We start from the raw sequence: 24,485 nt of genomic DNA on the forward strand, positions 1-24,485 counted from the left end.
ACCTTTAAAAGTGGATCTGTTAGGGGTTTCCCCCCCCAATTTTTTTCTACTCCTGGATCATTATTATGCCACTGAGACATTATACAGCAGCCGCTCAGACTTGCTTTTGAAACCTTCAGTTAATTAGAAGAAAGTGCAACAAAGTGTAGGCAAAAGAGCTAAAACAGCTTGTTTCAGTGTGAACTGAGGGGCTGCAAAAAGGCCCAGCAGATAAATAAAGATTATTTTGAAATAAGAATCATGCAAAGCTAGTCTACTAGAATGCAAAGGATAATAGGTCCCTTTTTAATCATTGTGTTCCTGTGGTTTGAACTTACAGATTGGGGGGGATTATGTTTGAGGGATTTCCTCTGTCAGGGATACACATGAGAGCCCAGTGAGAGGCTCCACTACCCTTCCAACTTTGAGCTGTCAGCCTCGCTCTGTCACTGCCTTCTGTAAACATGTCATCATGTTATCTCCATCAAACAGAACACAGGGAAGGATTAAGCTAGGGGCCTGTGCTGCTGTCAGCTTCACCAGGCAAAACCTGTCATAGGCTTTCATGAGGATTTAAGAAGGACTTGTGGATTGAGCGTTTACAATATGGATAAGATGATACAAACACCACTTGGAAATAGACCTTGACGGAAAAAGGAAATGTGAGCTAGTGCTGTGGAGAAGAATTCGTAGCATTCTCACACGATACGCAGTCGTGTTATTTAGACTAGTCGACTTTATAGCTTTTGTGTGTTTAAACTTCAGACCTGTGTTTGGCGTATGTGATCATTATGACTGGAGTCCTTCACAAGAATTCGTTCATGCTTGTGTGATTTAGGTGATTCAGTTTTATCTCATTTCTTTGAAGACAATGTTGTACGCCCTTGTAGCAGGAGTTGATGCTAATATAGGCATATATTTGAAGTGTAAGTGCAATATTGTATGCTCTATTTGTTTCGTTTTTTTAATTGCGTTATTTTGTCTGTGTCACAGTTTCTATAGGATACTTTTGTCTGATATTGCAACTATTGGTGAAAATGGTTAAAAAAAACAGCAGCTTTGAGTAGAACTGAGTTTTAATGCAATTTTGCCTGAAGATGAAAATCTTTTTAAATTCTTTAACTGATATTTGGCATAGAAACATTCCATTAAATTATTAGAGGATGCTAAATTGTGCGTATATTAACCCCACACTTCTATTACTGTGTACTCTTGTGGCTTCCTTCTTCTCTCTGGTCTATCTATTGAACTCTAGACAGCAGCTGGCATAAAATTTAACGATCTCTTCCTCTCGAGAGCGAGACGCCACCTCTGGAAATGTAATTTCTGGTTTAAGAAGAGAGGAAGGGATGAGGACAGCAACAGAAAAACACAAACACACACACATGGGAAAGGAAAGGATCAGGGGATTTGACTCATGGGAACCATGACTTTTAAAAACATAACAGAGCATTCAGAAAGCAGATGATGTTAAAAAGCTGTGTGAGTGCGACAACAAACCTGATCTTCCTTTTACCCAGGGTTCACTTCCCCTCAGGAGGGACTGGAGAGGTTTTGAACACAGGAAGAAAAAGGAGAATCTCAAACTGTAATGCACATTTACCCTCATTATTAAGATTAATTGAATGAAAGTGGACTTATCAGTGATTTAAGTATAAGAGCTAATCAAGATTTCCCAGAGAATTTTTCTTTTTTCGTCAACAGACATTAAACGCTTCACTTAGAGTAAAGAATCTGACTCTTTAACAAGTAACTTTCAGGGAGGTAATCAAGATCTGAAAATGTAAAGTTCAGTAGATTTTTAAAAACTCAAGTGAGTCCAAGACATAAACCAAGTCTTGTGTTTGTATTTTATTATAACAGATGCTGCTTATTAACATTGCTGCATGTAAACAAAAATTCAACCAATGCAATATATGTAGGAATTCTAGCCACGAGTAATTTGCAGACCATGTCCTTGGTTATTTTGGCATTCTGATGAGCCTCAGTGCAACAAAGTTAAATACTCTCTCGCTTCAGAGGATACTAGCAAAAAGTTTTTCATAATTCTGTCTTTCCTTTCTATGAGGCTAGAAACTTTTGTAGCTTTGTAGCTTCATGCACTTTAAACCATTTATCTGATGAACTGTTTGAATCCAGAAAAAAAAGAAAGTTATGTCCAGCTGTAAAATCCTCAGATACTGGGTTCAGCAGCATATTGCTTTTGCCGGGGCCCAGGTTTGAGTGCATCTTGACCATTTGCTGCTCTCTCCCCAACCCCCACTCTTTGTTTTCCTGTCTACTCTACTGTCGTCTCAAAAATAAAGGCTAAAAAGCCTCACAGTAAGTCTTTAGGGGGGTGCTGTAAAATCCTCAAAATGCACAAATTTCAAAGTGTCAGTCATCGACCACAGCGTTTAAACAGTTTGGCTCATTTGCGCTAATTACATGCTGTACACGCACTGATTCATTTTACTCATTTCTTCTATCTCTCCTTCACCTCCTGCTTCCTTTTCCCTCTGCAGCATTGTCAGGGTCTTGGCTGTAGTCGAACAATAACAGAGAAAAACTTTCATGTAATTTAAAGCAGGGCTGAAAAGTGGTGATGTGGCGTCCGCGGATCGATGGAAACTGAATTTCTTTGGTTTGAGGAGGCTTTTCGAGAAGACAATAAAGGCTTTGTTTCTTGGGAAGGCATGTTCAAGTTTCACTTGGTGAATATTAAATGTAGAGTTGGATATGATATGCCTGATGGGATTTTAATGAAGGGCTTGGGAGGGAGTGTTGAGTTATGTGTGAATGTGGAATGGGAAGGGGATTCTCTGTTACAGCCAAACAGAGTATTATATCTGACAGAAGAGTAATACTGTGTGTTAGTTTTCCAGGAAGGTTATATTACAATGCAGTGGGTTTGGTGTCCAGGATTGCACTTTTTGATCTGTCAGCTGTATGCAAGTTTTGAAATCTCAAAGTGGTCTATCTTTCTACTCTTATGATATAAGAATTGCTGCCTGAAAGCCGTTCTGTGTTTTTGTCTACAAAAAATTGCTGGTGTTGAAGATAAACGGCAATCATTTCTGTTCTGTGAGTCGTGGATGTTGAGCTCTCCTCACTTTCACTCCCTCCGCAGTCCTCTGAGGACATTACCTGATGGAGATTAAAATGTCTTTAATCTGCCCCCTGACTGGTACGAAGTCTGAGTAATGCCCATATGGGGCCATGTAAGAATAGGGCAGATAACTTTCCAGTTAATTACCAGTGAGCGAGGGGTTGTCACGCGTCCTTGATAATGCACCTTCACCTAAACCACCCAGCTAGGGCAAACTATCAGCAGCCGTGTGCTACATGTGACAAAGGTCAACTGCATGAAATTCAACAACTTGGTTCTCCCAGAATAGTTCATATTTTTGTATGACATAAATTTAAGTCAGAGACAGTTTATTGCAGGCTTTGTGAAAGCTTTTTCATATAGTAGATGCAGATAATTATCTATTTTAAACTGAGATGTTCTGTAGCACTGTCACCTAAATCTAAGAGGTTTTCAGATTTCACTGTCCTGATCGTAGCGATCAAAGTTTGCAAGCTGTCTCTGTAATTGCATGGGCTTCCTCCATGTCCTGCACCAGCTCATAGACATGCACGTTAAGTCAGTCATTGACTCTAACTTGGTTGTCGATTTAAGGCAAAAGAAGTCTATGGACCAAAGCACTTTAGGAATGTATGGTTAAATAGGACTTGTCGTTTCAGGCTGGAAAAGCACGATCTACATGTCAGTCCATTTCTATTACATTAGGTATCAAATGGGATCGCTATGGAAAATGATAAGAAATAATAGTTCATTAAACAATAGTCGGTTTATTCAGTGGTACATTTCTATAAGATAAGGCCTAAATATCCTTTGCAGTATCTGCATGTACAAAACTCTGTAAGGCTAAAATATCCCCGATGACGTGTCTAACAACCTCGGGATTACTTTCACAGACTTGACAAGGTTAAATTCAGAGAAATGGAGGATACTGTACAAGTGCTAAGTGATATTTCTTGTGGCAAATTAATTGATCCTCATGAGTACAGTTTGCTGGTGTATGCCTTTAAGCTGTACAAACCGTTTCAGTGCGGATGTAAATGCTGTGGTTTGTCTGCTGTGAGGCCCTCTGTGACAAACAGGAAATCTTTTAGAAAACGTGCACAACTGAAACTCGTTTTAATAGAGCAATTATTTTGTAGCATGCAACTCCTATTAAATAAAGACACATTTCGCCATTAAGACAACATAAAATATGTTTGTGTGGAAAACTGTGTCGACTTCTAAAGAGCAAGAACAAAACAGCAAGATGCCATCTTGAGTGCAAATGAACGTCAGCTTCCCATAAAGTGCCCTCATTTGAAAATAACTAACAAGAGATTGGAGTAATCTCTTTGATGGGATCTATCCATTCATGCAGGGAAAAGGCTTGAACTCCTCTCCATTCATTAAACAGAGCTCTGAAATCAGTTAATCCCAAAGTGCTGCTTTTTCATATTACGAGGCAAAACATCCTCTGTCTAGTGGGTTTTTTTTTTTCTTCTTTTGTCCTCTTCAAAGTGATCTTAAGACAGAATATTTTTGCAGATTAATAAAGCTGTTTTCATTTGAAGTAAGATTCAAGGGCGGTAAAATAAATGTAGTGTGCTTTATCGGTATAGGTGCTCGCTGAGGCTCCTTGATGCATCGTTGTAGTCCACTGCACTTTGCCATCAATTGCTTGCATCTCACAGTTTGATATGTTGTTCCATTATGATGACTCTGCTGAGTCTCTCTCATGTAGAAGCAGTCTTTATTCAACGGCTGTGGCAGCCAAATCATGATCTGAGTCACAGCCTTTGTTTCTGTTCATTTATGAATGAGGTTTGGCGATTAATATGTTCTGCCACTAGCAAGCGTTATTGGTGCTTTTCTTGTGGAACTTTACAACATTATAATCAAGATCTGATGAAGAAATGGTTTTAGCAGAATTGGCTCTTATGTACGTGAAGACCACAAATAATTCTAAGTAAAGTAGATGCCCGCTAGTGGTCAGTTAATGTATAGCTCAGCGATTAATTATATTAATCAATTAGCTGTGGGTTAGCTCAGAGATTAAAAATGAAAGTTCTTGGTTCTCCTTTGAAAAGGAGAAGTGACTTTAAAAACAGTTTCAGTATGCTTGACAGCAGAGAGCTTTCAGGCACTTTCCTGGTATTGATACTTGTTCTCCTTTTTCCCTACGTGTATCACACATTTGTCTGTTTTTGCAGGATTTCAGTAGCCTGGCTTGTTTGCCCCACCTAGCTGGTGGCTGTCCATTATTAGAAAGCAGACTTATAACGTAGTAGGTGGTCTGGGGCTGGCATGGTCAGGGTGACCAGAAGGCAGTTTGGCAAATGCTCTGGATATCGTCATTAAAGCGATCTTTCATTCTGTCATTCAAGAAGCTACTGTTGCATTCACGTTTGATGTCATTGTGCATAGTTAGCCAAACAACAATTTGTAAACCTGTACAAATATTCTGAAACACAGGCTAAAGAAATACCAATCCAAAAACCTTATTGTATCATGTCCAACAGACAGCAGTTATGTGTTGGGTTTCCTGAGGACAGCTGTGCTGCTCGAAATGATCACACTGTGCAGTATTGCCAGGAGGTTTACATCACAGCATGGGTTAAACTCCTGAATTGTTGTGGTGGATGGATTTTCCCCCCATCGAATTGAAAAAGAAATAGCATTTTAATTTCAGTTGAGTGATTTCTCAAGAGAAATGCATTGTTTAGTGATCACTTATTGCCTGATGATTGATTTGTTGAATTTTATCAAGCCACATGAGTAGTTCGTCCACTAAACATTTGGCCATCAGAGTCTGAAAGTCAGAGGTCTGATGGATACCACAGAGACTGCTGAAGGTGCAATAACCTTACTCGTGGTCCAAAATTGTGGCTCTTTGTCTCGCTCAGAGAAGAAGCGGTCATTGATTTCAGACGTACTCAGTATTATGCAAGTGTGTAGAAGGTTGAAATTATGTTATGTTAGTAGACATTCAGTTCAGTTCAGGTTTATGTATATCGCACAAGCTCACACAAGCTTCTCAGGGTGCTTTGTATTATAAATTGAAGCACCCATCTTTGAGACAGAACCAGTGATGGTCAAATGCTCCCCAATGAGCAAGAACTTGGAGACGGTGGGGTGGAAGAACTCAGTTTTAACAGGAAGAAACCTGCAGCAGGCTCAGGAAGGGGCAGCCGTCTGCTACACCGGTTAGTTGGTTGCTAAGTGGAGGAACGTAGAAAAAAAGATGACACAGAGACACCATGAACAGGAAACAACACAAACTATGGGACAATGTAGACAGATGGTAATGACATGCATTAGTGACGCATGAATGCGCAGGGAGTCGACAAAAGTGAGTGGAGAATGGGACGTCCCCCAGCAGCCTGAGCCTATAGCAGCATAACTAAAGTTATGGTGGTTAAGGGCCAACCCTAACTGTAAGGTTTAACCAAAAGGAAAGTTGTCAAGGTAGTCTGATAGCACTGCAGCCATTCCTGTTTGAAAACTCTTATTTAACTTCCTACCTTCTCGTCATGCATGTAGTTTACCTACTTTTTGTGTTATATCTATTAAAATAACTGGGTATCGGTGAACATGTGTGCACTGTTTTTCTAATCTTGGCTAAGGGAAGCATGCATGACTTGTAAAGTAGAAAAGTCTGTGGTTTTCAGGCTTGTGCTGACTAATGGTGTCCACTTGAGAGTGGACACCCACAATCTTGTGAGTCTTTGACTTTCAGCCTCTGTGGGTAAATCTCTGTTTTCTATGCCTGTAAACAACCAGCGTGGTATCAATATAAAAACAAAACGCTCACAAAAAAATGTTTTTGTCTTACCCATACCCAGGAAGAGAGAAACTCTGAGCAGGGAGCAGTATCAGAAAGTTCATTGTCATAACTGCTTCATTTATATTTATAGCGTTAAAAGGCATGATGCTGCAGAAAGCACTTTATGGACAAGCTGTTGTTTTAGCGTGCCTCATATAAAGATAAATCCAGGATGGCTGTAACAGATTCAGTTTCAGGTACACGTCTGTGGTTTGTAGTGTCTTTGACTGCAGACCTCACGCAGGCATCGGCACACGCTGTCACAGTACAGGAAATGATATCTCCTCCTACCATAGGAGTGAGTCTTGCTGTTGATGCAAGCACATACTAGTACAGTTGGTAGGGTTGAACTGTTTTTTTTATTTTGCCTGTTGCAGCAGTGCTTTGGCACACAGCCTTCGCCTTCAATTGATCCGCCTTAAAGTGAGGTAAGCTGTGATTTATATTTGGTCGCTTCTTCCACCGAGGTCTGTTTCTTTTGTCTTCCTTATTAGTTTATCTTTACTGCAAAACACAGCTGCATTGTTTGACTGTGGCTCCAACTTCCACATCATTATTTTTTGAAAAAGTCAACAGCTTTTGTGCAATGGGTTGCTAGCGTGAGGTGGTTGCTGGAAAGTTTCTTGTTCTTCTATAATGTCTCATTTACACAGTAACTTGTAAAAGGGGGTTGGTGCTATGAATTTTGAGTCTGGTATCCTGTTTCACACAGGAAGTCAGCCTCTCAGATGAGTATCGTGTATGATTTGCACTCCTGACTTGGTGTTCACTGCAGTTAATAAGGTTTCACTTGAATTTATGTTGCTTGTTCAAATGTACTAAATTTAAACGTTAACTTCATAAACTAATGTGCTCAAACATCAAGCTTTGGGGATAAACACCAACAAAATACACTAATTTGTCCCCCTCTTTGTGTCCCTTAGGGTCAGAGGTCAATCTGAGCCATAGCAACATGTCTGAAGCCACCAAGCCCCAACCTCAAGCTAAGGGGGAGAAGACCCCGATCAGCGACACCAGCTATGTGGGCATCGATGCCATCCTGGAGCAAATGAGGAGGAAGGCCATGAAACAAGGCTTTGAGTTCAATGTCATGGTTGTGGGTGAGTAAGACACACAACATTACCCAGTGAAAACCTGTGCTGTTGACTCTAACCCTGTCTTGTCAAATTAAATGGCCAGAGGGGCCGATGGCGCGATATGGCAGCCTCGCCTCTGTCAGTCTGCCCCAGGGCAGCTGTGGCTACAACTGTAGCTTGCCTCCACCAGTGTATGAATGTGAGAGTGAATGAATAGTGGTATTGTAAAGCGCTTTGGGTGCCTTGAAAAGCGCTATATAAATCCAATCCATTATTATTATTATTATTATTATTATTATTAAATGGAGAAGCGGGGGATGCTAAAGATGCTAAATTATGGCATATAAAAAAGATAATTACAGTGAGTAAAGGTGGTCGCTTTCGTACAAATCTGTGGAATGATGTAAAGGCCTAATTCTAAATGTTTTCCTCCCATCTAGTCTGACCTCACACTTTAATGTTTATTATGCCTTCATGTTAGATTTGAATATAACTATGTAACCAGTTTAAACTAGCACAGATGTGTCCAAGAAGGCTTGAAGCTGTAATTGCTCCCAAATGTGGTGTGTTTGCAACAGATATTGTCCCAGTCCTGATTTCAGCAAAGCAAAAAAAAGGGGGGGGAATCACATGGGAGTCATTTAAAACTTTTCAGTTTGTGCAGCAACAACTCAAAATGCAGAACAAAGCAACGAAAGAAGAGTTGTGGTTCAAGTAACACATGAGTCAGCATTTAACTGAGACGCAACACACATCAGGAGCACACATATCGCCAGTTAAAAGAGGACATGCTTGGTTTGCTTGCTGTCGATTCAGAAAATCGCTTTTTATATCTATTACGAGGCTGCCGTAAAGAGCAAAGGCAGGACGAACCGTGCGTGTTTGATAGTGTGGTTCTACTTCCCTTGTTCTGGTAACAGTCAGCTAACGTGGCGACTTCCTCAACAAGCTCTCTTTTTGAGTGTCCACAGTTTATCAGACAAACACTCTCACTTGAGAGGATAAACTTAGGCTGTCAGGCTGAGTAATTGCTATAATGATGGCGATTACTCTGACAAGCTGAAGCACACACTCTGTGTGAGACTTCACGTCCTCAGAAAGCAGCTACGCACCTCCAGTTAAGCCTCACCATCAAAGTGTCAGTACATCTATCCAATCCTGCACCTGTGTGCATACATGCATACAAGAGACACAGACCTATGCTAATGTTGCTTATAAACAAAGGAATGTTATCAAGCTACATAACAATCAGAGATTTTATCTGTTTTGTTTGTTGGTACTGGCCTGTTGGAAGTAACTGTAAAACTCTGATTTGAGGCTCTTCGGGGCTATGTTTAGTACGGTGGCATGTCAGTGCAGCTTCATGGAAATGGATCATAGCATGGCAAATGAGGGCTGCTGCATAGTTACTGTTTATTGCATTGAGTGTGAAGTGAGAGTGTCAGATTTATATTGAGAGCATGATGGTGGAACATGACTCACCGAACGTTTATTTTCTGAGTAAACACAAAAAGCTCCCGAGTGAAACAGCAGCGTGTTTCAATCTCTGTGAGATTTGCATCCCTGCTTACACATTTGTGTTGTTGCAGGAAAACTGCAGATTTCTACCCAACATTGACATGTTTGCTTGCAGTGCCCCAAATGCATCAAGGATAACTGAAAATTAACTGATAAAGTCTATCGCTGTTAAATAACGCTCACTAGGAAAAGAAAAGGCAAGTTTCAACCGGCACGAGGCGTCTTGATTGCCAAAGGGAGCTTTAAAGTACATCACTATAGCAACGTGTCAAGTTCCTCGGGCAATGTGTTAGCAAACACCTAGCACATGATTGGCATCTACTTCTTACTTTCCGTTCAGTGCTGGCCTGCCGTTGGGTTCTGACTGTTTTGACAGCAGGGTGTGCATCATTTTGGTGATAATTGTGAGACTGTCTTCAGCTCTTGCTCAAGGCCATGAAACACAGTAGGAATCTGGCTACCGTGTGTAGTCAGATTACTACTGTTTTGTTGTTGTTGTTTTTTTCTGTAGTTAGATTTGTTAGATTTCTTTTAGTTAACGTTAAGAGATAATCTATTCCCATTCTAATAAAGTTCCTGCTGGCTAACAGATTTGCTATTTGAGTGGTTAGTTGAAATGTAAAAGGTTAACTGGTGTTGGTCTTGTCCCTTGTGGTCTTGTGGTATTCAGAGAATGCATTTGACCCTAATTTCTCCCCTCAGCTACCTAGTCCTGGCCAATGTGTCTAAGTGTGTATGTCAGTAGAAGAAGGAAAGAAAATGTGACCATGTGCTTGTGGGTTAATGCATACAGCAGAGCAGACTGCATGTGAAGTGTGTGCTAAAGAGGCAGTGTGTTTATGTAAGGTGAGAGAGAGGCAGTAAAGGCCACCAAGAGGGGTCACAAAGGGACTGGCAGCTTGGCGACTCTCCATATGCCCTATCAGATACCCACAGAGTCTACATTTAGGATAGGAAATGTGGGATATGGCACACAGAGTGGGTCTGTGTGCAGTGACCCGTTAATCCGGTTACTCCTAATGTTTCAAAATGATGCTAGTATCAAATCAAGATTTTCGCTTCCACCTTGTATTATTTTCGTCCAGTCAAAGGAAACCAACTCGTTGTTGTTTCAGCACAAGCACGCATTTGTTTAGTCGATGTTTCCATTGGCTAAACAAGCAATGAATAGCATCACAGTATCGCTGTAAGTCACCTTTAACTTCATAGACTCGCCATGTTGGCATCCTCTGTCCACAAGTTCGACATATTTAATATCTGACAATCGTGCGTGTCATGGTTTTAAATAATGATGTCGTCAGGCATACAGCTAATGCTTAAGCCAGTCAGAGTAAAGTTGAGCTACAGGAAAGGGAGCTACAGCAACTGTGAATTATGCAAATCTACCTCAGTCTTTAGAGTAAAAATGTAGAAGTGGAAATGAGCAGATTGACTAAATTTTAAATTCATTTGGAAGTCAAAAAAAGAAACGTAGCCGAACGACTCTGGATACCATACTATGCAGGTGCACATTTTTTGAGGCTTTTAGATGTCGGAGTATAACTCTTGTACTGATTAATAAATGCTAAATGTAATGTATTGACAAGTATGATAAGTATACACTGTGGAAGGGGAAATTGCATTTTTATTCATGGTATCAACAGCAGTGGACCTTTTTTAATTAAGTAAGAGAAATGACACTATAATATTGTATAATAAGTATATATGCACTTTCTACTTAGTTTCCACCCACCCCATCTCACTAAGACCATATTCAGTAGAATTATATAATACTGGAGACACAACGTAAGAGGATTCAGCCCCTAGTGGGTGATGTCTGCATCTCTGTGTGTGGTCTGTACAATACTGTGGCGTCCAAAGGTGGCTCTTCTGGGGGCTATAACGAGGCTCCCAATGCAACTACACACCCACCACACAACCCATGCAGAAGAGCGTAAGGTCCTGTTATAAGATGTAGTTTTCCCCACTCTGAGGTTTTAAAAAAGAGAAGCTGAATTGTGCTTTTGTCTTCAGAGGGATTTCCCTTCTGACCGCCTAAGATGGTTGTTTTCCTACTTTTACTAAATGTTGCATGTTCGTCTGTTCGTTTTTCGGATCAGGGCAAAGCGGCCTGGGAAAGTCCACTCTGATGAACACGCTGTTCAAATCCAAGGTGAGCCGTAAGTCTGTGCAGCCCAACGTGGAGGAGAGGATCCCCAAGACAGTCGAGATCAAGTCCGTCAGTCACGGTATGCCGTGTTTTGTAGCCTACCACCTGATGCAGCACATATTGCATTAATAATATGAAATATGGGCTTTCTGTCTAATCTGTCATTATAAATATATAAACGGTACATCGTTCTGGCAAAAGTGAAGTGTCCTAAATTACACGAATCACTTTTTCTTTCTGTAGATGTTGAAGAGAAAGGCGTTAGGATGAAGCTAACAGTTATTGACACTCCTGGCTTTGGGGATCAAATCAACAATGAAAACTGGTGAGCCCAGACTTGATCTACCTGCCTACAATCACTTCCTGTACTTATTCAATTTGTCTCAAAGCTGAAACTCAATTTCTTTCTGTTTTTGTTTTTTTTAAACACTTTTTCCATTTTATTTTGTTTAATCAAGACGGTGGATTTCATGTTATTATTTTATAATTTAAGTGTTGAGGAAATGTGATTCAGTTTTTGTGTAAGTAAAATATGCATGATTTAATTAGAAGTTATAATGTCTTAAAAGTGTCTTTAGCATTACAGGAACATTTGCCTCCCTGGAGGCAATGCTGCATGTTATAATATCGCTATATCACCGAAAAGGAAAAAAAATCCGTAGTTTTTTCTTTACAAATTTCTTTGGAGCTTATAAGTTAATGTTGCAGAACAAAAGGAGTCACTGTAGCAGAGTAACTGTTTACAAGAGGTTTTGAGGTAATAGTTTCTTTCCTTAATTTTCTTTGTTACAGCTGGCAACCCATCATGAAGTTCATCAATGACCAGTATGAATCCTACCTGCAAGAGGAAATCAACATTAACAGGAAGAAAAGGATCCCAGACTCCAGGGTGCACTGCTGCATATACTTCATACCTCCCACTGGCCACTGGTAAGAGCCTGTATTAAAATGATACAAGCTCCTACTCCTTTTTTCTCACCACAACTACAGAGGGTCTTCAGGGGACCTCCCCCGACCTATTGTCTCTTTCTAGCTCTTTAACCACATCGCTTTCCTGGTCTTTTTCATCTCACTCTCTAATGACCACATGTGGAACTCGTTCTCTCCTCAAAGACACGTAAGAGTCACTCGAAGGGTCACATTTCACAAAGAAACTGAACTCTGCAACTTCCGCTGTATTCCTTTCATTCTGAGCCGTCTCTCTCTTAAATATCTCTCGGCTTTATCATCTGTGACTGAATAGAGAGATGTGATATCGAGCAGTTGACGGAAACTTGATGATGAAATCCAGTGCGACAGTGGTCAGAGACGAGCGTGTTTCACTGAGCCGCCAAATGTGCAAAAGACGTGGTTGTTGGCTAAAGCAGAAACAAAATGGTGTGAATGATTCTAACATACCAAAGTGTGGACCAAAAGAGTGCAGGTGTCTCATTTAGCAACTAATGCTAGTGTCCTTGTGTTACCTCAGGAGCAAGAAAGATACTGTCTCTTGAGTGTGTGTGATTGATAAAGCCACCTTGGCTTTAAAATATTGTACATATGTGAATTAAAACACTCAAAGCTTTAATGCGCACCAACTGTAAACACCCATTAACTGGCTTTCTTACCGCAGATCCAACCCAGTCGCATATTTCTGTGCACCAATAACTCAACAGTTGTCCACTTAAATGTTTTTCAAGGATCGAGGGATGACATGTGCGAGCCCCACAGTTTGACAGACCCCCTCATCATCTGCTCATGTCACCACAGCTGTTGCTTCAGCGAGTGTGTGTTCGTGTGTACCCTTGTTCTTGTAAAGCAGGGCGCAGGGAGTGGACTCAAGTGGGCAGTGGGCATGCTGAAACTTGCACGGGTGCGCATATGTGGATACCCTGAATGTGTTTGTGGATAATTGTGCTTACAGCTGCAGAGTTCAGTCCACCCTCTTCTATTGTGACTGTGCATTGCTTCTCTTAGTGCCTAAATCCTCCAGCGTCATCTTTGTAATCATAGTATTGCTGCAGGTCAGATACTGCTCATAAGCAGAGGTGCCCGCTTTGCAAAAATTCACACCTTTTTTCTTAATCAAAAGTTATAAACATCTGTCAGGAAGTGATCTTCCTTACAGCTATCCAGAGAGTTGTATGCAAGAATAAAGGAGACATCTGCTGGGGCTACCGTTGGGGTATGGCACGTGGTAGAGAGTTCCTGTTTGGTAGTTTCATACGTACATATAAGGATACTTACAAACCTACGGCAGATCTTTGCAGTTGTTTTTTTTTTTTTTTAACTTAGTAGAAGTGATTCACAAATAAAATAAGAACATAAGTCCCTGAAAGAATCACAAAACTCTTACCCTATTATGCTCTGCTTGCTTATTTTCTCATTTTAAATTCTCACAGTAATGTTAGCTGAAGGTTTTTTAAATGAGGCCTGTTACCAATTACCCAGACACAATGCCAAAGGCTTCTGGATGCCTGTGCCATGTGACCAAGAATGACAGGAAGCAAAATGACGACAGATTGAGCTTTCATAAGCCTCTATCGTTGGAGATGTGCATTTCGGTTGCTACTGTGGTTTCGGATCGAAGAGCAGCGCTCAGTGAAGCAAGACACAGCCTTGGCATCAAAGAAGCCATTTCCGATAATGGCAGCATCAGGCACATTATTTTCATGTTGTCACGAGAAAACAAAGACTCCACTTTGGCTCTCGTCAACTCCGAGCTGGTTTTCTGACCCGTTGCTGAAATGGTGGGAGGGGAGTGCTGCTCGCAGTGTGGTTGGTTGTTTTCTCCTCATTTCATTTGACCACCGAGCTAACCATTCTCAGTTCATTTAAACGTCACTGCTATGTTCTTCGACTTGCTAGACAGAAGGATTTATTCATGCATGCACAGACATACAGTTGTACGTCTGTGCATGCATCCATGTTTAATTTATAAAGACTGTCCATGCTGCATATGTTGCGGTAAGAGTGCATGTGTACATCTGAAAGTGTGCATGTATGCTCTGTCATGCATGTGATGCTGCACACATGTACATATAGCCCCAGTTTATTTATGCACTGACACACATGGATCGTGAGCCACAGTTTTTCTTTTTTTGGAGGGGGGGATATCCTTCCTGTCTGCGTATTTATTTCACGTGACATTTTGCCCCCTGAGCATTTGATGCCTCGCTTATTCTGCATCGCTCCTCTCTCTTTACCTCTGCTGCTCTGTTTCTCTTGTCCTGTCTCTGTGCTCTGTGTAGCACAAGCTCATCCCATTTTGATGGTGACATGTCTGTCAGTTGCTCTGGAGAACTTGCCTGGCATCCTTCCTCCCTCCAGCTGCCTCTGGGTCTTTGAACCAGGCTGGCTGAGGTTAATTGGAGGGCAGAGCAGACAGCATGAAAGGAAACTGTGTGCAGGAGCAACTGGAGGCAACATGGAACAACAGTGTGCACACTGACGGTCCTAATCATTGCTATGCTAGGCACGATTACAGGCTGCTAAAGGAGAAACGTAAACAACTTTAATCAAACACACTGTTAAGATGTGAAAGATTCACAAAGCCAGTGAGGAGGAATGCTTTTATCTAAACTGGCTTTGAGTTAGGCGAAAGCAGGATATTAAGGACAAATGGGGAAAATGGTGAACCTGTCAAAATGAGAAAGCCCCTCTGTGTGTTACAGCGACATGGTTTCAGGGCGAACAGAAAGACTGCAGTGGACCATGACTGCTCTCTAGTGGTTGTTCTCTTTCTTAAATATAACTTCCAGTTGCCTGTTTGGAGCAGTGAAGTACATGTAATTAACCACGTTTGCTATTTTTGGTGCAGTCAACTACTGAAAAGAAACAGTTTGAGTCCCCCCCCCCCCCCCCCCCCAGTTCTTCTCTTTTACTGCAAGCTAGGCATTGGTCAGTGCTCACACTGGAGAACATCATCAGGCGCAAGCTCCTGGAATTATTGATTATTTCATATTATTAGCAAACATTTGGAATATTTTATTTAGGTACCTGCCTAACTGATTGATCCTGTATGTGGCGATTCCTGTATACAATATCTAAAACCTAAACTGACGTTCCTGCACTTTTAATTAAATTATTATTACTATTCACTTAAAAATGAAACAAGGTGTTTACATCTTGGTGTCTTTTTATCTGTAGTATAAATTGCTTTGTCCTTCCATAGTGTAAGACCTCTTAATTTAGAACCTCCTTGCGCATTTATGTGTAAAATATGAATTATTTTACTTAAAGTAAAATTGAATTTTGTTGTCTTTTTCATCTTCCAGTCTTAGGCCTCTGGATGTGGAGTTTATGAGGCATCTCAGTAAGGTGGTCAACATCGTTCCTGTCATTGCCAAGGCCGACACTCTCACCCTGGAGGAGAGGGACTCCTTTAAAAAGACGGTGAGAGAAGTGTGTTTGCGTGCATTGCTGGGTCTTGGTAACTGCATCGTGTTAGCTGTGTGCGAGACCTGGCTTGCAGTAGCCTGTAGGAGCGCTTCAGAGTGTGCTTAAGATAAATAAATGCAGTGCGTTGGTAGATCGGACGACAGAGTGTGTTCATGAACACAGGTGTGTTCAGTAACCAGTAATAATCATTAATCACTGGTGTATAGAAGCTGCCAGGCTTAACCACAAACTGAAGCCATCTGTGCAAACTCACACTCCATCCATCCTGGGAAATACTCTATTATCTCTGTGAACTGTGAACATTTTAAGCTCTTATTAATTACAGATATTTAAGAACTGTTTATCTAAGCAACAATCCAAGAGATTTAAGCCCACTTTCCAGCTAAGCAGACAGGCTCTTCGTTTGGCTACCACTGAATTATGGGGTGAGCATACAATACAGCCAAGCTCAAAGAGGTCTCCACTGTGCAATAAAACATGACTAGAATTAAATGAGTTCAAAATTAGCATTTTAGTAAACCCTGAATATTCATCAGTTTCTCTAAATAATCTGAGATAATTTGCCCGTTTTTGATACGTGAGTTTATTTTTTCATTGTTAAGTCCCATACTGTTTTTTTTTAACGCTGCAGAGCTTTTATACATGCAGTTACGGTTCCCAAACTAAACAACATAATGAATTTTATGATCTCCTGGCTTTTCCTCTATTTCAGCAACATGATGGGCATTTTTTATTTTTGGCAAATGGCAAGAAATCTTTATTGTCACTGAAGTTTTTTAAGCACATTTTAGCAAATGCATCCAGGCTAACCACTGTAAATCTGTGCAGGCTTTCATCCACAGAGTGTAATTTGGGGGTATATTTGGCTTTACAGTCAACACTTTGACTTGTAAACCTGACAATCTGTAGCCTCACACCGCTCACCTTCTTATCGTGGCTTTCCCTGCTAAACAGATTCCTGCTTCACCTGGGTTGAGTCCCTACGTGATGCTGAATCTCTTCCTCGCTGCGTTTCTCTGCTGGATTATTTTCACTCCACAGGAGGCAGACAGCCACCTGCCTTCCTCCATCTTTTTCTCTGTGTCACATCCCTTGTTTTGAGAATGCAGACTTCCCAAAAGCTTTATTCATTTTAGAGAGGTGGAAGCACAATGGGTGTCTTGGCTACCAGTCTCCCCTCTATCCCAGTAACACAGTCCAATAAGTACAAAGCAGAGTCTGCTTTCTGGTTTCTGTGCCAGGCCCTGGCAGAGAGTCGAAGCCTCGGGGCTTGTAGCTGGATTGTTTTGGTTGGCTGCACATGCTCTGTTTGACCCTGAAGATTATTGACTAAAAGCTTCTCGTGCCAGTTTTTTTTTCCCTCCCATTATCCCCGCAGCAACTTAACATGCAACCAGAACAAGCTGAATTTTTTTTGTTTTGTTTTTTATTAAATGTTGGGTCTCGGTGTGTTCAACTATGAATGTGTGTTCACATAACCACCGCTGATGTGGCTTTTTTGTAGGATTTCACTTGGTTCGCATCCTTTAATGTAACCCTGAGAAAGCTTCTAAGGATGCACAATAAAAATGTTTGATCAAGGACCAAGTGGAAATTGTCAGAGTAGTAATTGTGGGAGTGAACAGTCATTCATTAAAAGGACATTTCTCTCAGAAACTTTCCTGCGCCCGTGCCCGAGTTTTAGTCGTTTTAAAAGCATGCTGAAATTGAGGGGTGGAGATTTTATGAGCTGTACCTCTGTCTGGATGTCAGACTTCTCAAGAAAGTCTGTTGTTAACCAGCGTGTCCCTGCCCCTTTCTGTCACGGGTATCAACAGCTAGCTTATATTCTGTTATACTGGTTTGACAAAATGCTCCAGGACACAGTCAAGTGAGTTTGTGCACAACTGCCACAGTCTCACTCTCCGTTTGTACATTTTTATCTGCGTAGACTGAAGCATCTTCATTTATATATTATGTGCCGGTGTGACTTTTTTGCATTTTTTGTCATCTTAACTTTATTGTTTTTGTGTGTCATTCTTTACTTGTGTATAGATTAGGGAAGAGCTGCGAGCCAATGGGATCGATGTTTATCCTCAGAAAGAGTTTGATGAGGATGCAGAGGACAGGATGATCAATGACAAAATCAGGGTAAGTTGATACTGCTTTGTTCATTCACTTCGAATTTTAACAGCAAACCTAAAGAATAGCATCCTGTGGCTACAGCATGGATGTAATGTAAGCCTTTGTTAGATGCAACTTTTTTGATCTCCGGTATGTGTTTCTTTGGAAAATCCATGATAACTGGGGAAATTGCAACAAGTCAAACATGACCTGAAAATGAATCGGTGCAAACACTTCAGCGTTTTCTCTTCATGTTTGCATGTGTGCACTCAACAGGAGATGACCCCTTTTGCTGTGGTGGGCAGCGACCAGGAGTACCAGGTGAACGGAAAGAGGATTCTGGGAAGGAAAACAAAGTGGGGCACCATAGAGGGTAATACACACTTGCAAATAAAACACCACAGCTGGTTAGTTTCCCTGCCAGATAATAGAAAATGAATAACAAGGTAGAACAATGTGATCATTTATTTACTGTCTCGATGTAGATCGGCCATGTCGACATGTAGCTGTCACTGCCAGTGCCACTAATTGCTCCAGCAAAGCAGTTAAAAAAATACTTGGCTTGGCCTAATAATGTTATAATGTCCATCTGGTCAAACGTTAAAACGGCCCATTTCCTGTACTCATGACTGGGTCGCACCTGTCCAGACGACAGTGCCAAAGCCATCTGACTTCACCCAATAAATAATACAGCAGCATGCAGTTACTAACTACAGTTGAGTTGTCTCACCTTGCTCATGCTGGTATTTGTGGTGGCAAAATGACCAGCAAAACCAGCAGACTGATTTTGGTGAACTTTCAGCATGTGGAAAGTTAGAGACTGCTGCTTGAAAACGTGGCCAGCTAGTTTAACCATCTGCTGTTTGAATCCTTGTTTATATAAGTTTCTCTGAGTCTGTAACTTGGGAGACGTAGGAGACAGGAGGAAAAGATTTGCAGACACTTTCTATGTCCTTTGAGATTACAGGAAGAAACATAAAACACACGCACACTGTCTCACAGACACACTTGCATGCAATAACTTCTGTGATGTGGTTTACATTTGTTGGCCGGTGCTGCACGCTCACAGTGCCAAAGAGGTTCTTAGCAAGTAACTGTACTTGCATTACTCACAATTGTGCAAGTGTGTGTGTAGAGATGGAGAAAGAGCGAGGACATCTCTCTGGACACGTAGCAAAAAGACAAAAAGCCAACGGAAGGATAGCTCAGCAGGGACCTATCACTGTTTAATAGTGTCTCCTGCTAAGGACACCCTTCATCACAGTCCTTGCAGAGCATCTAGTTCATTTGCTGTCCTATAAATGCATTGTAATGTATAAATCATTCACCAAAAAACCCCCTCAAGCTATTTAATATCATGTAAATGATAAATGTAAATGACTCAGACTATGTTTGTTTTGTGATTCAGTGTAGCTGGGGAAACGCCCAGTGTTCACTATGAAATATGACCTTGAAATACTGTGTCTGAAACACAACAAATGTTCAGATAAATAAGAGCATTTCAATCACACAAGTATCTAAACAGTATGGTAGCATGCAAGACTTGGCGTGACGCTTCGAGCAGAAAACACTGGGATAAAAATAAAAAAATGATTTCAAAGATAAGGATTCAAATGCAAATAAACAAAATGCAGTGATTTGTAAACCTGTATTTTATTCAATAGCACATAGAAAACATATCAAATGTTTAAACTGAGAGACTCATGCTCATTTTGAATGTGATGGTAGCAACTGAAGAAAAAAGTATGGACGGAGCAACAAAAGGCTGGAAAAGTAAGTTGTACTAAGAGGAAACAGCTGGAGGAACATTTTAGATTAACTGAGATCAACTGGCATTGGGTCAGTAACATGACTGGGTATAAAAAATGGATGGATGGGTTCAACCTGCAAAAAGCTGTCTATACATTGTAGAATCATTTCAGAACAGTGGATATAAATTATTAATGAATAATAATTGCAATGACTTTGAATATTTAAAATCACTTAAAATGGACTGAGGCAAAGTGGGAAACCGTTCGGTGGTCAGACGGATCAAAAGTTGAAATTATTTTTTGAAAACACCATGTGCTCCAGACTAAAACAGAGGGCCCATCTGGCTTGTTCATCAGCTCTCAGTTCAAAAGCCTGCATCTCTGATGGTGTCGGGGTGCATTAGTGGCTGTGGAATTGGCAGCTTGCACATCATGAATGGCATCATCAGTGCTGCAAAGTAAATACAGGGTCTAGAGCAACATACGCTTCACTGAGATGACCTCTTTTTCAGGGAAGACCTTGGATATTTCAGCAAGACGATGCTAAATCACATACTGGATCTATTGTAAGCACTGGTTCTGTAGTAGAAGAGTCTGGGTGCTGAACTAGCCTGCCTGTAATCCAGACCTTTCACCAAAACATCATAAAGCAAAAATATGACAAAGACAACCCAAGACTGTTGAGCAGCTATAATAATTTATCAGACTAAAATGGGACAACATTCCTCCCCCAAAAGTCCAGCAGCTGCTCTTCTCAGCTCCCAGATGTTTACAGCTGTAAACACAGCACTTCCTCATCTTTTATGAAACATTTTGCCATCAAATTCAAACTGACCTGAGTTTGGACCTTGGTGGTACATTTTCTTAGTTTAAACATTAAATGTTTTATGATAAATACAATATAGGTTTATGAAATTGCAATCATTGCATTCTGTTTTTAATGTACATGTCGCACGGTATCCCAATACTTTCAGGTTTGACTTTGTACTTCTAGTGTATAAACCTGCTTTATATTCAGAGGTGCATGCAGACTTTTCTTCCTCCTCAAAACATGGTACTTTGGACTTTTAACCTTTCAATTTTACATTCTGAAGATGTCCAGTCTACTCATACGAAAGCTTACAAATGAATTCTGTAGAACCGCAAGGTGAGGGAGATAGAGTACAAGAATTTCAGGACAAATGCAGTCTTGTCTGGCTAAGAGAACAGTGGCTCAGTTCTGGTTAAGCCAAGTAGTAAGAGAGCGGGAACAGGGAAAAGAAAGGGAGAGAAAGCTCCCGGACATGCCGGCACCATCATCATAAATTAAGCCTCAGAGGAGGACTAAGTCTCTATACTATCACAAGCACTGAAAATACTGTTTATTTTCAGGGGCTGTGTTGGTAACGGGTATATTAGACATACATATCGATTGATATAACAGCTCCTCACTGCTAGTTGAGGAGTAGAGCGTCTAGACACCAGCAGTTCAGCTCGTTACAAGTTGGTATCTTGTTCCCTTGATGCCGTTAATCAGCGCTCACAGGCCCAGCAGTTATTCCACTCTCCCACTTTCAAAGAGAATTAAATTTCCTGCCCTGGATTTCAAAGCTTTACTTAAGTAGTAGCCTCCTTTACTTCATTTTCACTAGACATAATCTATAATTCAAACATGTTAGGCCTACTAAAGGCACCACAAGCTTGTCATAGGGAATTTGTTAAAACGTCTTACTTAAAGTTCTCCAATACAGTGAAGAGCTCTGATGTGTTAAATTGCTGGAAAGTGGAGGAGGGAGTTATCATGGCTTAAGAAAATTGCTGTAGATGTCATGTTAGAGGACGCCCTTCAACTGGATTGTGAATGGCACTGCCATCTTGTGACCTTTTTAAGGAATTGCAAGAAAGCAGGATTGGAAAGGATTTGGGATTGTTTTGTGAATTTAGTCTCAGCGATTTGCTCTTTCTCTCTTTGCAGTTGAGAACATTGCACACTGTGAGTTTGCTTATCTCCGAGATCTCCTAATCAGGTGAGCATCCATCACACTTCTACATTTATTTTAATGTTTTTGTTTTTTAGGGGTATAGTGTGATTTGAATAAAAACCCAGCTACAGGTTCACCATTTTGCTAAATCAGAGCTCACTCTGTCTTTTAGATGTGCTGAAATGAATTGGAGACAGGAGTGATTCTATAAAGCTTCAATTTCCGACTGAAATCAATACCAATGAAATTCCTTTTGATGTTTTGAGTGCTTCCCTAGACAGTGGTAGAGCAGGCATTTCTACTCAGGTTCTTCCAATGAATCTGTGCATTTAAGCTTGTTAGTGTAGGACTGACTCCTCGCACACAGTATGCAAATACATGCGATTGTTTCCACAACACATGACCATAAATATAGAGTGATACCTGTTGTAGGCATTTCCTGTTAAGCTTGCTTTGCGGTATTTTCTCATTAGATGTAATACTCTCTTCTTCGTCTTGTTTTCAGGACACATATGCAGAACATCAAAGACATCACATGCAGCATCCACTATGAGACATATCGTGTTCGCCGGTTGAATGAATCCAACATCCTTTTCACCTCTAACCCGCCTGACCATCCTGCTGTTCAGCCAAAGGCCAATGGCCAGCCCGAGGAGCAGCCCGCCACCCCGCAGCCAAACGGAGTCGCTGCTCAGCACGAAGCCTTGTCCCACGAGATGTAGAGGGTCTAATGTGGAGCCAAATTGCCAATTTATGATATCAGGACACAGCTTGGCACAAAGCGTACACTCTCTTGCATATATTCTGTTTACAAAAACAAGCCCAGATGTACACAAACACACACGCATTCATGCTGTGAAGATCATTTTTATTACCAAGAAGGACTACCTAACTACATCTTTTAATTTATCAGGAAGTTACAAGAAACAGAGCGGAGAGTAAATTCCTACATTTTTCCATCCATGGAGCTGTTTTCTCATCTTTTTACATCATTACAGTTGAAAGCAAAATCACATCCTCGCTGTGGGCCACAATATCATACAGTGATCTATTTCTTTCTTACTTTCTTTTAGTTCGTTTTCCCGTCATGATAACTGTCAAGTCCAATCTACATTCAGGATTGTTTACAGAAATCCACAGAAGTCATCCACACACACAGATAATCGAAATTATGGGTCGACAGAAGTGTTGGCGAGCCAAGGCTGCACGGATGAGGAGAAATGTCATGTTGCAGAGTACAGTAGAGCTTTTGAGATGCCAGTAGATTAGCTCTAAACTACACCTAACTTAGTGCCACTGACCCAGTAAGACTTGTGTTGTGGTGTATAGTATTGTATAGTCGCTAGGGTTAAGTAGGGATATGTAGGTTAGGCTTATAGTGTTACAGAGAAAGTAAAGATATTGTTGACACCTCCGCATTGTAGAATTAAACAGACAAGCGGTAGCAGTGTGGAGTAGCTTTTGGAAACAACGAGTCTTGTAATTTTCCAGTGTTTTTAGGATGTTTTTTAAAACCCTCCCCCCTTTTTTTGCCAAACAATATTGTCTCTTTCCATATAATGCCAATGTTGTGTAATACAGTCATTTTGCATTGCTCTTTTACTGTTGTATTTTAATTGCTAATGTTCTAATTTTATTGTGTAAGATGGGGGTGCAACTGTTATCCCATGCAGCCGTTTTGTCCTTTTTTTTCTGACCAAATAAAAGTCCATTTTCTTTTCTAAAGAGAAGCACATACAGTATGCAGTATAGATCTGATTTTATCAATAGGTATTTATGTGTGTGTTTAATGTAATCACTTTAATTCATCGTTGATTCCAGCTGTTGGCTTCCGGTTTGTTGCAGGTCTTAACCAGTGATGATAATTTAGATTTAGAATATGTTTGGGTTTTTTGTATCATGCAGTATTTTGTACGCTGTTTGTGAGACTTTACCGTACCTGGCAACCAGTAACTTTCCAAGAATTGATCATTTTGTACATTGAATTTTATTATTTACAATCAGTCATGCCAACAAATAATGGGAAGACGGTGACTTTTACATTGCAAGCTTACATCATTTCATCAGAGGCAGATGTCCCTCGCAGTTGTGGCAGAACAATTTGTACCTAAAAGCCTGAAATGATACCTCTAAATGTTGCCTGTCATATCATATGATATACATCACGTGATTATATTCTTTGGGGGGGAAAAGTATTTTTAAAAGCTCATGGGATATTTTATAGAGACTACATCTAAATATACCATTCTAATTTCCAAAAGAGAGTCAACAGTATAATTGAAGTCAAAGATATTTTCATTACTTAAGAGTAAAGAAAAGAAAAACAAAACTATTGTTTATCAAGAGAAAGTTATTGGGTTACACTGTTTACCGTTGTATAGTTCTTGTGTAATTTGTCATGGTATTATAGATCAAGGTTTATCTTTGATATGCTATCTCAAAGAATAAAGATTGATATTTTTATTGTTTAATAGTTGTTTTTTTTTTTTCTCCAAAATGTACAAATGAAGAAGGGTAGAGGTCATTTTTTACTTTGCTTTTCAAAAATGAAATGAATGGCCCAGTCCTCACAGTGTTTACACTCCTCACAGCATGCTAGTATCTCATCACTTACCGCCTACGGTTAAAAGGATAATCATTTCAAAAATTCTAATTTCAGTTTACCGTATTTCCCGGACTACAAAGCGCACCTGAATATT

At 40.5% G+C, this 24,485-nt stretch overlaps 1 protein-coding gene across 4 annotated transcripts in view; it reads left to right on the forward strand.

The window, feature by feature from the left end:
• The window catches only part of septin9b (septin 9b), a 70,103-nt gene extending 45,846 nt beyond the window's left edge, over window positions 1–24,257 (forward strand). For all 4 annotated transcript variants that reach the window (XM_080879968.1, XM_080879969.1, XM_080879967.1 and 1 more), the window contains 9 exons: window positions 7,772–7,948; window positions 11,542–11,670; window positions 11,835–11,916; window positions 12,384–12,521; window positions 15,848–15,965; window positions 18,006–18,101; window positions 18,351–18,447; window positions 21,780–21,831; window positions 22,292–24,257. In XM_080879968.1, the coding sequence (XP_080736094.1) occupies window positions 7,772–7,948; window positions 11,542–11,670; window positions 11,835–11,916; window positions 12,384–12,521; window positions 15,848–15,965; window positions 18,006–18,101; window positions 18,351–18,447; window positions 21,780–21,831; window positions 22,292–22,508 (1,106 nt within the window). In that variant the 3' untranslated portion in view covers window positions 22,509–24,257. The remainder of the gene's footprint in view (window positions 1–7,771; window positions 7,949–11,541; window positions 11,671–11,834; window positions 11,917–12,383; window positions 12,522–15,847; window positions 15,966–18,005; window positions 18,102–18,350; window positions 18,448–21,779; window positions 21,832–22,291) is intronic.
• The last annotated feature ends 228 nt before the right edge of the window (window positions 24,258–24,485 follow it).

The sequence above is a fragment of the Rhamphochromis sp. 'chilingali' genome (assembly GCF_963969265.1).
Source record: "Rhamphochromis sp. 'chilingali' genome assembly, chromosome: 4".
Lineage (NCBI taxonomy): Eukaryota > Metazoa > Chordata > Actinopteri > Cichliformes > Cichlidae > Rhamphochromis > Rhamphochromis sp. 'chilingali'.